Source organism: Entelurus aequoreus, linkage group LG06, assembly GCF_033978785.1.
Source record: "Entelurus aequoreus isolate RoL-2023_Sb linkage group LG06, RoL_Eaeq_v1.1, whole genome shotgun sequence".
NCBI lineage: Eukaryota > Metazoa > Chordata > Actinopteri > Syngnathiformes > Syngnathidae > Entelurus > Entelurus aequoreus.
In genome coordinates, this window is record NC_084736.1 from 85,005,217 (window position 1) to 85,020,748 (window position 15,532).

Sequence of the window (15,532 nt, forward strand, 5' to 3'; positions counted from 1 at the left end):
TGTCCATCATGTGAGTGTAGTGGGTGGGAGGTGTTGTCCATCATGTGAGTGTAGTGGGTGGGAGGTGTTGTCCATCATGTGAGTGTAGTGGGTGGGAGGTGTTGTCCATCATGTGAGTGTAGTGGGTGGGAGGTGTTGTCCATAATGTGAGTGTAGTGGGTGGGAGGTGTTGTCCATCATGTGAGTGTAGTGGGTGGGAGGTGTTGTCCATCATGTGAGTGTAGTGGGTGGGAGGTGTTGTCCATCATGTGAGTGTAGTGGGTGGGAGGTGTTGTCCATCATGTGAGTGTAGTGGGTGGGAGGTGTTGTCCATCATGTGAGTGTAGTGAGTGGGATGTGAACAGTGTGGATGTGGGGAATAGAGAAGATGGCTTGTAAATATTTGTCAGGCAGCTTCAATCAAAAACATCATTTCCTCTTCATTTTCACTTTGTGGAGGAACAACTTTGAAGCCTTAAATGTGCTTTGCTGTTGCAGGGATTATGTATATATATATATATATATATATATATATATATATATATATATATATATATATATATATATATATATATATATATATATATATATATATATATATATATATATATATATATATATATATATATATATATATATATATATATATATATATATATATATAACTGCAATAAGAAGGACAACATGTCTTCTTCTGTTTCTTACTTGACTTAAGGAGCGTTAAAGAAGTTCATAGAGGGAAAAAAGGTCCATTCCACCAAATCGGGGTCATTTACGTCCCCAGGAAAGACTTTATTTCTCTACTAAGCAAAGTGTCATGCACGTTGATATGATGTGATTTAATGAATACAGTTGAAAAGATGAATTGAAAGCAGCATGAACACACATGCATGTGTTGCCTGTTCCTGCTTCTCAAATATAGGCTTCATAATCAATACATGGATATATTGATATACCTTTCATGCACAGGCACATTGCAGCAGGTACTTTTTTACACCCATTTAAAAATAAATAAAAAAAAGACAAATACACAATCCAAACATGGCATAGCACTTAAATTGAAGAATCAAAGCCACCTTTGAAGCATCCACATTGCAAAAATATAATATAAAATAAAGGTAAAAATGTATTAGAAATAATGAAGTAATACAAAAATGAAGCAGACTTTTAGGGATTGTATCATCTTTGCATCATTAATAGCTGCTAGAAGGATTTTATTGGAGTGGAAATCACAGTTTGCCTCCAAGGCCTCCCTATGGAACTCATGTTTTTAGTACATTTACAGAAAATTAAACATAATATGTATATATATATATATATATATATATATATATATATATATATATATATATATATATATATATATATATATATATATATATATATATATACACATTTTTGTATATATATATATATATATATATATATATATATATATATATATATATATATATATATATATATATATATATATATATATATATATATATATATGCATAAATGTATATATACACTAGCGTTCAAAAGTTTGGGGTCACATGTAAATGTCCTTATTTTTGAAGGAAAAGCACTGTACTTTTTAATGAAGATAACTTTAAACTAGTCTTAACTTGAAAGAAATACACTCTATACATTGCTAATGTGCTAAATGACTATTCTAGCTGCAAATGTCTGCTTTTTGGTGCAATATCTACATAGGTGTATAGAGGCCCATTTCCAGCAACTATCACTCCAGTGTTCTAATGGTACAATGTGTTTGCTCATTGGCTCAGAAGGCTAATTGAGGATTATAAAACCCTTGTGCAATCATGTTCACACATCTGAAAACACTTTAGCTCCTTACAGAAGCTACAAAACTGACCTTCCTTTGAGCAGATTGAGTTTCTGGAGCATCACATTTGTGGGCTCAATTAACACTCAAAATGGCCAGAAAAAGAGAACTTTCATCTGAAACTCCACAGTCTATTCTTGTTCTTAGAAATGAAGGCTATTACACTAAATTGTTTGGGTGACCCCAAACTTTTGAACGGTAGTGTATATATATATACACATATATATATATATATATATATATATATATATATATATATATATATATATATATATATATATATATATATATATATATATATATATATATATATATATATATATATATATATATATATATATATATATATATATATATATATACACACATATATATATACATATATATATAGATATATATACAAACCCCGTTTCCATGAGTTGGGAAATTGTGTTAGATGTAAATATAAACAGAATACAATGATTTGCAAATCATTTTCAAGCCATATTCAGTTGAATATGCTACAAAGACAACATATTTGATGTTCAAACTGATATATATATATATACACACATATATGTGTGTGTGTGTGCAGGCCTCAGGAATAAGCCTGCATGCACCACAGCTGTCACGGTGCAAGGACCCACAAACACATCCTGAGAATGCAAATGACGTCCTGTGGTCAGCAGCTGATGCAAATAACCAGAAGACGCTCACCCGCAGGTATAAATGTGAGATGGTGGCCTGGCTGTGTGCATCCTGCAGGACCACTTGAGGCCAGGATTAAGTTGAGGCCAGGATTAAGTTGAGGCCAGGATTGAATTAAGGCAGGGTTGAAGCAGAGCTGAGGATCCTTGAAAGTGTGTAGGTGGTGGTCAAAGTGTGTAGGTGGTGGTCAAAGTGTTAGGTGGTGGTCAAAGTGTGTAGGTGGTGGTCAAAGGTGTGTAGAAGTGTGTAGGTGTCGGTCATGCTGGGGACAAACAAGATGACCCTGTGGGTCATGACGGGCTTCTGTTCTGTCACCACCGTCGTCTTCAACGTGTTCCTGTTCCTGATGAGCCTGCATGACTACCAGCGGAGGAAGAAGCATCAGAGCATCATGGCCGCCTTGTCTGTGGCCAACATCTCCCACCAGCTGCTGTGCTACCTGTGGATGAGCATGGACGACATGGACGCCAAGTGTCACGTGGGCCACACGCCGTACGCCGTCCTCTTGGTGCTCATCTTCAGCCTGAAGTTCAGCATCATGTGGGACAGCAGCCTCCTCACCTTGTACTACAGCACCAAGCTGGTAAGCGCGCCCGGCCGCCGCCACGCCGCCATCAACAGGCTGGTGGTGCCGGCCGTGCTGACGGTTCCTCTGTGGGGCGTGGCCACCTGCATGCCCATGCTGGCGGTCTTCCACCCCGCCAACCACACGGCGGGAAACAGGGACTGCGGCGTGCTGATGCCCGACACCGAGCCGGGACAGATTTACGAGGCTGTCTACCTGATCCTCTCTGACGTGCTGCCGGGGATCCTGATGGTTCAATGCTGCGTCTCCATCTCCGCACACCTGGCCCGCCATCTTGGCCACATGAAGGCCAGCAGCAACGGAGCGCACCTGCCCAAGACCGGCGCCCAGATGAGAGTGATCCGCATGTCCTTGTCCCTGGTGGTGGTCTTCCTGCTCTTCCTGGTGGTGGACCTGTACGTCAACTATCAGATAGCGGTGCATCACCAGAACGCCATCACGCTCACCTTCTTCTTCACCTCCGTTTACACCGCCGCCGCCGCCATGGTGCTGATCTACGGGAAAAAGAGCATGTGGAAGGTTCTGGCGAGTGAATGTCACGTTTGTGTGGACGCGTGTTTGTGTTTGGAGGGTCTGGAGGGGCCGGAGCAGGAAGTCCAAGGCAGCAGACCCCCTGCTGGGATCAAGAACTGAACCTAAAGGCTTGGACATTAGTAGTGTACATTAAAATTTTACATTAGTATTGTACATTAGTATTGTACATTAGTATTTGACATTAAAATTGTACATTAGTATTGGACATTAGTATTGTACATTAATATTGTACATTAGTATTTGACATGATTTACTTAGTTTTATTAAGTCAAACTTCTTTCCTTTGAGGGCCACATTGCAGTGATGGCTGCCTCAGAGGGCCACTTGTTACACTTCAAATAAAGAAGAATGTTAATCACCTCAATATGTTATTAAGCATTTCATTCCATTTATTACGTACAAATTAATAGGAAACATATTTGTATTATATGTAATCACAAGTCAGGGGGACGAGCATTTTATTGTATTTTATTCCAACAAAGTCAAAGTATGTGGGAACTATTTTGATATATTTTCATTTTGTAAAATAAATGTAAAAATGCTAAAAAGAGAAAAGTATGTTTAAAGACTAATTTGTGTCCGCTCTGTCTTCTTGGTGACTCGCTGTAATACTTTTTACTTATTACACTTTTTTTTTAAACAGTAAAAATATGAAAAAGAGCAAAAAAGTCATGTGATTTCAGAAGTACTTGAATCATCCCTGAGGGGGAATTAAGGTTTTCAGCACAATCCCATTCAAGAGCAGACAAACATTACAGGGAGACACAACAGGATCAAACATTACAGGGAGACAGAACAGGATCAAACATTACAGGGGGACACAACAGGATCAAACATAACAGGGGGACAGAACAGGATCAAACATTACAGGGAGACAGAACAGGATCAAACATAACAGGGGGACAGAACAGGATCAAACATTACAGGGAGACAGAACAGGATCAAACATTACAGGAAGACAGAACAGGATCAAACATTACAGGGAGACAGAACAAGATTAAATATTACAGAGAGACAGAACAGGATCAAACATTACAGGAAGACAGAACAAGATTAAATATTATAGGGAGACAGAACAAGATTAAATATTACAGGGAGACAGAACAGGATCAAACATTACAGGGAGACAGAACAGGATCAAACATTACAGGGGGACACAACAGGATCAAACATAACAGGGAGACAGAACAGGATAAAAAATTACAGGGAGACAGAACAGGATCAAACATAACAGGGGGACAGAACAGGATCAAACATTACAGGGAGACAGAACAGGATCAAACATTACAGGGAGACAGAACAGGATCAAACATTACAGGAAGACAGAACAGGATCAAACATTACAGGGAGACAGAACAAGATTAAATATTACAGGGAGACAGAACAGGATCAAACATTACAGGGAGACAGAACAACATCAAATATTACAGGGAGACAGAACAGGATCAAACATTACAGGGAGACAGAACAGGTTCAAACATTACAGGGAGACAGAACAGGATCAAACATTACAGGGAGACAGAACAGGATCAAACATTACAGGGAGACAGAACAGGATCAAACATTACAGGGAGACAGAACAGGATCAAACATTACAGGGAGACAGAACTGGATCAAACATTACAGGAAGACAGAACAGGATCAAACATTACAGGGAGACAGAACAAGATTAAATATTACAGGGAGACAGAACAGGATCAAACATTACAGGGAGACAGAACAACATCAAATATTACAGGGAGACAGAACAGGATCAAACATTACAGGGAGACAGAACAGGTTCAAACATTACAGGGAGACAGAACAGGATCAAACATTACAGGGAGACAAACAGCATCAATGCTCATATGCCCAAGTAGAGAAAAAGTCCAAATGTTGATACTAATAAGTAATGATAACACTTTATCATGTATAACACAAAGCCAACCTTACTTTTGGTTTTTAAATACTGATTATATATTCATATTTTTTTACGAAATCATTTGAAAATAATCAATCTGGTCCTCGCATCTTTTGACTTTTCAGTATGACAAGTTTGTACACGCCTGAGTCAATAGTAGCACTTTTTACTTTTTACTTCACATTACATAACAAATGTCTGCTTTCTTTCCTTCTTACCATTATCTTTTCATCCAACAATACTTTCAGCACCGACAAAGTGAATGTTTGGACACTCTGTCAATAAAATGTTGGTGCACGCTCACATTGTTGGTGCACGCTCACATTGTTGGTGCACGCTCACATTGTTGGTGCACGCTCACATTGTTGGTGCACGCTCACATTGTTGGTGCACGCTCACATTGTTGGTGCACGCTCACATTGTTGGTGCACGCTCACATTGTTGGTGCACGCTCACATTGTTGGTGCACGCTCACATTGTTGGTGCACGCTCACATTGTTGGTGCACGCTCACATTGTTGGTGCACGCTCACATTGTTGGTGCACGCTCACATTGTTGGTGCACGCTCACATTGTTGGTGCACGCTCACATTGTTGGTGCACGCTCACATTGTTGGTGCACGCTCACATTGTTGGTGCACGCTCACATTGTTGGTGCACGCTCACATTGTTGGTGCACGCTCACATTGTTGGTGCACGCTCACATTGTTGGTGCACGCTCACATTGTTGGTGCACGCTCACATTGTTGGTGCACGCTCACATTGTTGGTGCACGCTCACATTGTTGGTGCACGCTCACATTGTTGGTGCACGCTCACATTGTTGGTGCACGCTCACATTGTTGGTGCACGCTCACATTGTTGGTGCACGCTCACATTGTTGGTGCACGCTCACATTGTTGGTGCAAGCTCACATTGTTGGTGCACGCTCACATTGTTGGTGCACGCTCACATTGTTGGTGCACGCTCACATTGTTGGTGCACGCTCACATTGTTGGTGCACGCTCACATTGTTGGTGCACGCTCACATTGTTGGTGCACGCTCACATTGTTGGTGCACGCTCACATTGTTGGTGCACGCTCACATTGTTGGTGCACCCTCACATTGTTGGTGCACGCTCACATTGTTGGTGCACGCTCACATTGTTGGTGCACGCTCACATTGTTGGTGCACGCTCACATTGTTGGTGCACGCTCACATTGTTGGTGCACGCTCACATTGTTGGTGCACGCTCACATTGTTGGTGCACGCTCACATTGTTGGTGCACGCTCACATTGTTGGTGCACGCTCACATTGTTGGTGCACGCTCACATTGTTGGTGCACGCTCACATTGTTGGTGCACGCTCACATTGTTGGTGCACCCTCACATTGTTGGTGCACGCTCACATTGTTGGTGCACGCTCACATTGTTGGTGCAAGCTCACATTGTTGGTGCACGCTCACATTGTTGGTGCACGCTCACATTGTTGGTGCACGCTCACATTGTTGGTGCACGCTCACATTGTTGGTGCACGCTCACATTGTTGGTGCACGCTCACATTGTTGGTGCACGCTCACATTGTTGGTGCACGCTCACATTGTTGGTGCACGCTCACATTGTTGGTGCACGCTCACATTGTTGGTGCACGCTCACATTGTTGGTGCACGCTCACATTGTTGGTGCACGCTCACATTGTTGGTGCACGCTCACATTGTTGGTGCACGCTCACATTGTTGGTGCACGCTCACATTGTTGGTGCACGCTCACATTGTTGGTGCACGCTCACATTGTTGGTGCACGCTCACATTGTTGGTGCACGCTCACATTGTTGGTGCACGCTCACATTGTTGGTGCACGCTCACATTGTTGGTGCACGCTCACATTGTTGGTGCACGCTCACATTGTTGGTGCACGCTCACATTGTTGGTGCACGCTCACATTGTTGGTGCAAGCTCACATTGTTGGTGCACGCTCACATTGTTGGTGCACGCTCACATTGTTGGTGCACGCTCACATTGTTGGTGCACGCTCACATTGTTGGTGCACGCTCACATTGTTGGTGCACGCTCACATTGTTGGTGCACGCTCACATTGTTGGTGCACGCTCACATTGTTGGTGCACGCTCACATTGTTGGTGCACGCTCACATTGTTGGTGCACGCTCACATTATTGGTGCACGCTCACATTGTTGGTGCACGCTCACATTGTTGGTGCACGCTCACATTGTTGGTGCACGCTCACATTGTTGGTGCACGCTCACATTGTTGGTGCACGCTCACATTGTTGGTGCACGCTCACATTGTTGGTGCACGCTCACATTGTTGGTGCACCCTCACATTGTTGGTGCACGCTCACATTGTTGGTGCACGCTCACATTGTTGGTGCAAGCTCACATTGTTGGTGCACGCTCACATTGTTGGTGCACGCTCACATTGTTGGTGCACGCTCACATTGTTGGTGCACGCTCACATTGTTGGTGCACGCTCACATTGTTGGTGCACGCTCACATTGTTGGTGCACGCTCACATTGTTGGTGCACGCTCACATTGTTGGTGCACGCTCACATTGTTGGTGCACGCTCACATTGTTGGTGCACGCTCACATTGTTGGTGCACGCTCACATTGTTGGTGCACGCTCACATTGTTGGTGCACGCTCACATTGTTGGTGCACGCTCACATTGTTGGTGCACGCTCACATTGTTGGTGCACGCTCACATTGTTGGTGCACGCTCACATTGTTGGTGCACGCTCACATTGTTGGTGCACGCTCACATTGTTGGTGCACGCTCACATTGTTGGTGCACGCTCACATTGTTGGTGCACGCTCACATTGTTGGTGCACGCTCACATTGTTGGTGCACGCTCACATTGTTGGTGCACGCTCACATTGTTGGTGCACGCTCACATTGTTGGTGCACGCTCACATTGTTGGTGCAAGCTCACATTGTTGGTGCACGCTCACATTGTTGGTGCACGCTCACATTGTTGGTGCACGCTCACATTGTTGGTGCACGCTCACATTGTTGGTGCACGCTCACATTGTTGGTGCACGCTCACATTGTTGGTGCACGCTCACATTGTTGGTGCACGCTCACATTGTTGGTGCACGCTCACATTGTTGGTGCACGCTCACATTGTTGGTGCACGCTCACATTGTTGGTGCACGCTCACATTGTTGGTGCACGCTCACATTGTTGGTGCACGCTCACATTGTTGGTGCACGCTCACATTGTTGGTGCACGCTCACATTATTGGTGCACGCTCACATTGTTGGTGCACGCTCACATTGTTGGTGCACGCTCACATTGTTGGTGCACGCTCACATTGTTGGTGCACGCTCACATTGTTGGTGCACGCTCACATTGTTGGTGCACGCTCACATTGTTGGTGCACGCTCACATTGTTGGTGCACGCTCACTTTGTTGGTGCACGCTCACATTGTTGGTGCAAGCTCACATTGTTGGTGCACGCTCACATTGTTGGTGCACGCTCACATTGTTGGTGCACGCTCACATTGTTGGTGCACGCTCACATTGTTGGTGCACGCTCACATTGTTGGTGCACGCTCACATTGTTGGTGCACGCTCACATTGTTGGTGCACGCTCACATTGTTGGTGCACGCTCACATTGTTGGTGCACCCTCACATTGTTGGTGCACGCTCACATTGTTGGTGCACGCTCACATTGTTGGTGCACGCTCACATTGTTGGTGCACGCTCACATTGTTGGTGCACGCTCACATTATTGGTGCACGCTCACATTGTTGGTGCACGCTCACATTGTTGGTGCACGCTCACATTGTTGGTGCACGCTCACATTGTTGGTGCACGCTCACATTGTTGGTGCACGCTCACATTGTTGGTGCACGCTCACATTGTTGGTGCACGCTCACATTGTTGGTGCACGCTCACATTGTTGGTGCACCCTCACATTGTTGGTGCACGCTCACATTGTTGGTGCACGCTCACATTGTTGGTGCACGCTCACATTGTTGGTGCACGCTCACATTGTTGGTGCACGCTCACATTGTTGGTGCACGCTCACATTATTGGTGCACGCTCACATTGTTGGTGCACGCTCACATTGTTGGTGCACGCTCACATTGTTGGTGCACGCTCACATTGTTGGTGCACGCTCACATTGTTGGTGCACGCTCACATTGTTGGTGCACGCTCACATTGTTGGTGCACGCTCACATTGTTGGTGCACGCTCACATTGTTGGTGCACGCTCACATTGTTGGTGCACGCTCACATTGTTGGTGCACGCTCACATTGTTGGTGCACGCTCACATTGTTGGTGCACGCTCACATTGTTGGTGCACGCTCACATTGTTGGTGCACGCTCACATTGTTGGTGCACGCTCACATTGTTGGTGCACGCTCACATTGTTGGTGCACGCTCACATTGTTGGTGCACGCTCACATTGTTGGTGCACGCTCACATTGTTGGTGCACGCTCACATTGTTGGTGCACGCTCACATTGTTGGTGCACGCTCACATTGTTGGTGCACGCTCACATTGTTGGTGCACGCTCACATTGTTGGTGCACGCTCACATTGTTGGTGCACGCTCACATTGTTGGTGCAAGCTCACATTGTTGGTGCACGCTCACATTGTTGGTGCACGCTCACATTGTTGGTGCACGCTCACATTGTTGGTGCACGCTCACATTGTTGGTGCACGCTCACATTGTTGGTGCACGCTCACATTGTTGGTGCACGCTCACATTGTTGGTGCACGCTCACATTGTTGGTGCACGCTCACATTGTTGGTGCACGCTCACATTGTTGGTGCACGCTCACATTGTTGGTGCACGCTCACATTGTTGGTGCACGCTCACATTGTTGGTGCACGCTCACATTGTTGGTGCACGCTCACATTGTTGGTGCACGCTCACATTGTTGGTGCACGCTCACATTGTTGGTGCACGCTCACATTGTTGGTGCACGCTCACATTGTTGGTGCACGCTCACATTGTTGGTGCACGCTCACATTGTTGGTGCACGCTCACATTATTGGTGCACGCTCACATTGTTGGTGCACGCTCACATTGTTGGTGCACGCTCACATTGTTGGTGCACGCTCACATTGTTGGTGCACGCTCACATTGTTGGTGCACGCTCACATTGTTGGTGCACGCTCACATTGTTGGTGCACGCTCACATTGTTGGTGCACGCTCACATTGTTGGTGCACCCTCACATTGTTGGTGCACGCTCACATTGTTGGTGCACGCTCACATTGTTGGTGCACGCTCACATTGTTGGTGCACGCTCACATTGTTGGTGCAAGCTCACATTGTTGGTGCACGCTCACATTGTTGGTGCACGCTCACATTGTTGGTGCACGCTCACATTGTTGGTGCACGCTCACATTGTTGGTGCACGCTCACATTGTTGGTGCACGCTCACATTGTTGGTGCACGCTCACATTGTTGGTGCACGCTCACATTGTTGGTGCACGCTCACATTGTTGGTGCACGCTCACATTGTTGGTGCACGCTCACATTGTTGGTGCACGCTCACATTGTTGGTGCACGCTCACATTGTTGGTGCACGCTCACATTGTTGGTGCACGCTCACATTGTTGGCGCACGCTCACATTGTTGGCGCACGCTCACATTGTTGGTGCACGCTCACATTGTTGGTGCACGCTCACATTGTTGGTGCACGCTCACATTGTTGGTGCACGCTCACATTGTTGGTGCACGCTCACATTGTTGGTGCACGCTCACATTGTTGGTGCACGCTCACATTGTTGGTGCACGCTCACATTGTTGGTGCACGCTCACATTGTTGGTGCACGCTCACATTGTTGGTGCACCCTCACATTGTTGGTGCACGCTCACATTGTTGGTGCACGCTCACATTGTTGGTGCACGCTCACATTGTTGTCAACGTTGAAAGACAAACAGTTGAATGCAATTTTATGTTGGAATTGAAAGGAGGAGTTTGTTTAGTAAGAAATATTTAAGTTAAGTTAAAGTAGCAATGACAGTCACACACACACACACACACACACACACACACACACACACACACACACACACACACACACACACACACACACACACACACACACACTAGGTGTGGTGACATTTGTCCTCTGCATTTGACCCATCACCCTTGATCACCCCCTGGGAGGTGAGGGGAGCAGTGAGCAGCAGTGGTGCCGCGCCCGGGAATCATTTTTGGTGATTTAACCCCCAATTCCAAGCCTTGATGCTGAGTGGCAAGCAGGGAGGTAATGACTCCCATTTTTATAGTCTTTGGTATGACTCACCCTCGGACCGTGAGGGTATAGCAAATAGGTGGTCGTGGTTGTTTATGATAAATAATAGTCACATTACACTTAATAACATAGATAAATAATAGTCACATTACACTTAATAACATAGATAAATAATAGTCACATTACACTTAATAACATAGATAAATAATAGTCACAATACACTTAATAACATAGATAAATAATAGCCACATTACACTTAACATAGATAAATAATAGTCACATTACACTTAATAACATAGATAAATAATAGTCACATTACACTTAATAACAGATAAATAATAGTCACAATACACTTAATAACAGATAAATAATAGTCACATTACACTTAATAACATAGATAAATAATAGTCCCATTACACTTAATAACATAGATAAATAATAGTCACATTACACTTAATAACATACATAAATAATAGTCCCATTGAACTTAATAACATAGATAAATAATAGTCACATTACACTTAATAACATAGATAAATAATAGTCACATTACACTTAATAACATAGATAAATAATAGTCACATTACACTTAATATCAGATAAATAACAGTCCCATTACACTTAATAACATAGATAAATAATAGTCCCATTACACTTAATAACATAGATAAATAATAGTCCCATTACACTTAATAACATAGATAAATAATAGTCACATTACACTTAATAACATAGATAAATAATAGTCACAATACACTTAATAACATAGATAAATAATAGCCACATTACACTTAACATAGATAAATAATAGTCACATTACACTTAATAACATAGATAAATAATAGTCACATTACACTTAATAACAGATAAATAATAGTCACAATACACTTAATAACAGATAAATAATAGTCACATTACACTTAATAACATAGATAAATAATAGTCCCATTACACTTAATAACATAGATAAATAATAGTCACATTACACTTAATAACATACATAAATAATAGTCCCATTGAACTTAATAACATAGATAAATAATAGTCACATTACACTTAATAACATAGATAAATAATAGTCACATTACACTTAATAACATAGATAAATAATAGTCACATTACACTTAATATCAGATAAATAACAGTCCCATTACACTTAATAACATAGATAAATAATAGTCCCATTACACTTAATAACATAGATAAATAATAGTCCCATTACACTTAATAACATAGATAAATAATAGTCACATTACACTTAATAACATAGATAAATAATAGTCCCATTACACTTAATAACATAGATAAATAATAGTCCCATTACACTTAATAACATAGATAAATAATAGTCCCATTACGCTTAATAACAGATAAATAATAGTCACATTACACTTAATAACATAAATAATAGTCACATTACACTTAATAACAGATAAATAACAGTCCCATTACACTTAATAACATAGATAAATAATAGTCCCATTACACTTAAAAACATAGATTAAATAATAGTCCCATTACACTTAATAACATAGATAAATAATAGTCCCATTACACTTAATAACATAGATAAATAATAGTCCCATTACGCTTAATAACAGATAAATAATAGTCGCATTACACTTAATAACATAGATAAATAATAGTCCCATTACACTTAATAACATAGATATATAATAGTCCCATTACACTTAATAACATAGATAAATAATAGTCACAATACACTTAATAACATAGATAAATAATAGTCCCATTACACTTAATAACATAGATAAATAATAGTCCCATTACACTTAATAACATAGATATATAATAGTCCCATTACACTTAACATAGATAAATAATAGTCCCATTACACTTAATAACATAGATAAATAATAGTCACAATACACTTAATAACATAGATAAATAATAGTCACAATACACTTAATAACATAGATAAATAATAGTCACATTACACTTAATAACATAGTTAAATAATAGTCACATTACACTTAATAACATAGATAAATAATAGTCACATTACACTTAATAACATAGATAAATAATAGTCCCATTACACTTAATAACATAGATAAATAATAGTCACAATACACTTAATAACATAGACGTAACTTGCTAAATAAGAAGCACACGCATATTGCAGAAAATGTTTGTCATTTAGTCATGTTTTTCAAAGAGTTTATTTAACACAGAAGTCCTTGATTACACTTGTCAAAGCGTCAGAAATGTTCTTAGCTTTTCTTAGCCTGTGAAGCCTGCAACGTTTCTGGGTGTTGTTGATAAATGGCTGTGGCTTTGCATAGTAGAGTTTTAACTTGCATTTACAGATGTAGCGACCAACTGTAGTTACTGACAGTGGTTTTCTGAAGTGTTCCTGAGCCCATGTGGTGATATCCTTTACACACCGATGTCGCTTTTTGATGCAGTACAGCCTGAGGGATGGAAGGTCACGGGCTTAGCTGCTTACCTGCAGTGATTTCTCCAGATTGTCTGAACCCTTTGATGATATTACGGAGCGTAGATGTTGAAATCCCTAAATTCCTTGTTGAGAAATGTTGTTGTTCAACAATTAGCTCAGGCATTTGTTGACAAAGTGGTGACCCTCGACCCGTCCTGGTTTGTGAATGACTGAGCATTAATCTACTTTTATAGCCAATCATGGCACCCACCTGTTCCCAATTAGCCTGTTCACCTGTGGGATGTTCCAAATAAGTCTTTGATGAGCATTCCTCAACTTTCTCACTCTTTTTTGCCACTTGTGCCAGCTTTTTTGAAACATGCTGCAGGCATCAAATTCCAAATGAGCTAATATTTGCAAAAAAGAAGAAAGTTTCTGAGTGTGAACATGAAATATCTTGTCTTTGCAGTCTATTCAATTGAATATAAGTTGAAAAGGATTTGTTGTATTCTCTTTTTATTGAGCATTTACACAACGTGACAACTTCACTGCTTTTGGGCTTTGTAGTAACTGAGTGTATAAAGAACAAGGTTGTGTATATAAATGAATATATAATGTATGGAGTAGACTTTGATCTTAATATATTATGAAGGTGGACCTCATGAAGGAAGTTCCTCAGATTGCTGCGAGACAGCAAACAATGAATATGAGATTAGGATTAAGAAATGCTGAGTTTAAAGATGTGAGTCACCACACATTTGACTTTGCGGGGAAGTCATGTGCTGACGACTCGGACACACACATGCTCTTGCAAAGAAGCTGTGAGTTAATATTTCATGCAACAAATAGCAGGCAGGCAGACACACACAGAAGCCTGGACTGGATGGAGGTCCCCTCTGAAACATACATGTGACATTGAGGGCACAGAACACATCAATAAATCAACACCTGGATACTTTCTTTTGTCTTTCTTTTATCACAGAAGATGCAAGAGTTGTTCCTCAGGTCAGCACTTCTTGTTGCAGTCACACTCAGAGCAGCCAGAACAGGAGCAAAAGCCTTAATTGTCTTATATTGCACTTTGCAGGTGTGTAATTGTGCTGCCACTGCATGCTGGGAGGGAGCACAGGAAATAAAGCTGCAATACTCCAAGGGGGTTTTACAGCCTCAGTGAGGTTGCAAGCTGCCATAATCCCACAGATGCTAGGAAGCCTCCAGCAAATAAGCAAGTCCACATTTCCCTCTGATGAGTGCAGTTCAATCCCTGCAAGGCCTCAGCCTCCATCTTTTCCTGGCTTGGTCCATCTCACAAACCCGAGTTGAGGCCCAGCGGAAAAGAAAAGGAACGGTTACAAATCTTCAAAATGGCTCTGATGTTGAAGAATTACAAATATGTGC

General features: G+C 41.9%; 1 protein-coding gene across 1 annotated transcript; it reads left to right on the forward strand.

Annotated features, from left to right (window-relative positions):
- The first annotated feature begins 2,756 nt into the window (after positions 1 to 2,756).
- Positions 2,757 to 3,716, forward strand: LOC133652764 (uncharacterized). Its single transcript, XM_062051816.1, has one exon. It carries the CDS (start codon positions 2,757 to 2,759, stop codon positions 3,714 to 3,716), a length of 960 nt encoding a protein of 319 aa, XP_061907800.1.
- Positions 3,717 to 15,532: the final 11,816 nt, after the last annotated feature.